This window comes from Stigmatopora nigra, unplaced genomic scaffold (genome assembly GCF_051989575.1).
Source record: "Stigmatopora nigra isolate UIUO_SnigA unplaced genomic scaffold, RoL_Snig_1.1 HiC_scaffold_25, whole genome shotgun sequence".
In the NCBI taxonomy this organism is placed as follows: domain Eukaryota; kingdom Metazoa; phylum Chordata; class Actinopteri; order Syngnathiformes; family Syngnathidae; genus Stigmatopora; species Stigmatopora nigra.
The window spans coordinates 1,847,574-1,849,758 of NW_027551604.1; the positions used below are offsets into that span (position 1 = coordinate 1,847,574).

Consider the following 2,185-nt stretch of genomic DNA (forward strand, 5'->3'; position numbering starts at 1 on the left):
AATAATAATAATAATAATAATTAAGATGGGGATAGTCAACACACATTTTTAAGTGGATTTGTTTCATGTCATTTGCCCTGAAGTGTCAAATGAGTGTTTCATATAAAAAATATACTTAAAAGTTGTATTTTTTTGTTGTTTTATATAATAGTAGTTGAGCTTTAACCCCAGAACGTTTTTTTCAGATTGTATTTATTGTTACACGCATTTTTTTAAGTTTTTAACCATCAAATTATGCTTTAAATTATTTAATTCAGATTATTTTGTTTATATTTAATTCATATTTCTGTACAAATAAGTCATTTTTATATATAATAATCCTTCGTTGATCGTCCCAAAAATACTGGGTCTCCACCCCCTAATCAAAGACCCACCTGGGGAGAAAGAGGAGGGGCTTGCAAAAAAAAAAAAAAACAACACCAATTCACATTTACTGATCTCGGTGGAGCACCATGAACGTCGCACAAGGTTTGTTGACTTTTGCAATGGTCGTTTTCCGGGCCGAATCACGTTGTTCGGCCAAATTTTCATCCCAAAACTGCTGGATTCGGAGTTTTCCGGGAATCCAGGTAAATATCGAGGCGTCTGAGAAGCGAGGGGCCCGTTTACTCAAGACTTACCGAGAGGAAAGCCCCTTGAGATGCGGACACACCTGCTGCCTCACGGGTAATGGTATGTTCATGGCCACCTCGGCTTTTCAAGCTTCGTTCAAACTTTCTCAATTGTTTTTATTGGAGCGTCCTGTCACGTGGCCGTCTTTCATTCGGACGCGACCTGTTGTCACGTGCATTGTCCAACTTTGGAGAGCTGTATCATCAAGCACAATCCGGACGCCGTTCTTCTAAATATCTCCAATAGCGGTGAGTGAACTATCGCCGTCTTCCACATCACCAAATGGTGACGATATTCCATCATTTTACTACAATGTAAATGTATGCAAAAGTTAGCGTTAGCTAACTGAATCTGGGGAAGCTTGGGTTGCCAAGTATGTGCTCGTAAAAAAAAACGGAAATTGATCTTCGACATCTATTAACGGCAATAGACGTCCAATTCATTTTAATTCAGGGGATCTTAAGTCATATCAAGTCATAAAATACTGATAAGACAAATCGAACTCAAATTATTAAAAATTTTCATTTATTTTTTGGAACTTTTCATGATGAAATCTGGCAACCAACTTGTCCAGGCTTGGATCCCAAACCCAATCCCGATCTGTTGGTGTTCGGCAAAAACTCTGACGTCCGCGTGGGTCGCATCAACTCCTCCGAGCCGCTCCCATTGGACAAACGCCAATTCTACCACCTGGCTCCGCCCATCGTCAGCATTAAACCGACAACCACCGACAAATCATCCACCACCGCCCCGAAACCGCCATCCATCACCCCATTCCGAACATCTCCACATGCACTTTCCACTTCAATTAATCAAAACCGAGCCCAGACTCCTCCCACTTTCCAATTGCCCAACACCGAAAATCCAAAAACTGACACTCAAATGTACCGAAGCCCCAAATCTTGGCATGAAGACCCCTTAACCAACAACCCAAGCACCGTCAAAGAGCTCAACCCCAACCATTTAACCACTTTAACGTCAATTAACGAACAGCAAGACATCGAACGGAGTACAAGGCCTTCTCTGGATTCTCCGCCAACATGGTTTCTAAAACGGATTACCCACAAACCATTGGTTAAAGACACTGAGAACCCCAAAACCCAGATGTCGGTGAAAGCGCGATGCTCCACCCCCGGGCGAGAAGACCAATTAGCCGATCTGGGGATCGGGTTTCAAGGCCCGCCAGTGGTTCTGCTAGCCTGTTTTGTGGTATTTGTGGCCTGTATTATTTGGATACTTGCATGTTGGAGGACCAAAAACAGGAGGATGGAATACTATCGGGCATCTGGGGGAAGAATGGCGAAAATGCGGTTGGTTAAGTACCATCTGGTGGCAGAGGAGAACTTTAGATGAAGGTTTTAGAGCTGTCAACCTCAGCCAATTGCTTCCCTTATTAATCATTGCAATTCCACATATTTATTTACATACATAAAGTGTATTTAAAAGTCTAAAATATTCCCCAAAGTGGACAAGGCGCTTAATCAGTGGGTGCGCCTTGTGTATGCACTACATTTAAGATGGTGTAGATGTGGCTCGATGTAGCTGATAGGTTGGCTGTTTGGGTACATTGCTT

At 42.4% G+C, this 2,185-nt stretch overlaps 1 protein-coding gene across 2 annotated transcripts; it reads left to right on the top strand.

Annotated features, from left to right (window-relative positions):
- Window positions 1–444: 444 nt before the first annotated feature.
- Window positions 445–2,106, top strand: mansc4 (MANSC domain containing 4). 2 transcript variants are annotated; one of them, XM_077711217.1, is made up of 3 exons: window positions 445–672; window positions 738–860; window positions 1,187–2,106. In XM_077711217.1, the coding sequence occupies exons 1-3, from the start codon at window positions 453–455 to the stop codon at window positions 1,963–1,965; spliced, it is 1,122 nt and encodes a 373-aa protein (XP_077567343.1). In that variant the 5' UTR covers window positions 445–452; the 3' UTR covers window positions 1,966–2,106. The 2 variants fall into 2 exon arrangements, with proteins under 2 accessions (XP_077567343.1, XP_077567344.1); XM_077711218.1 differs by having other exon boundaries at window positions 445–666.
- Window positions 2,107–2,185: the final 79 nt, after the last annotated feature.

Coding starts and splice junctions, on each gene's coding strand:
- mansc4 (XM_077711217.1), top strand. CDS start 453: ATGAACGTCGCACAAGGTTTGTTGACTTTTGCAATGGTCGTTTTCCGG. Junction 673..737: donor CTGCTGCCTCACGGGTAATG/GTATGTTCATGG, acceptor TTTTTATTGGAG/CGTCCTGTCACGTGGCCGTC. Junction 861..1,186: donor TCTAAATATCTCCAATAGCG/GTGAGTGAACTA, acceptor CAACTTGTCCAG/GCTTGGATCCCAAACCCAAT.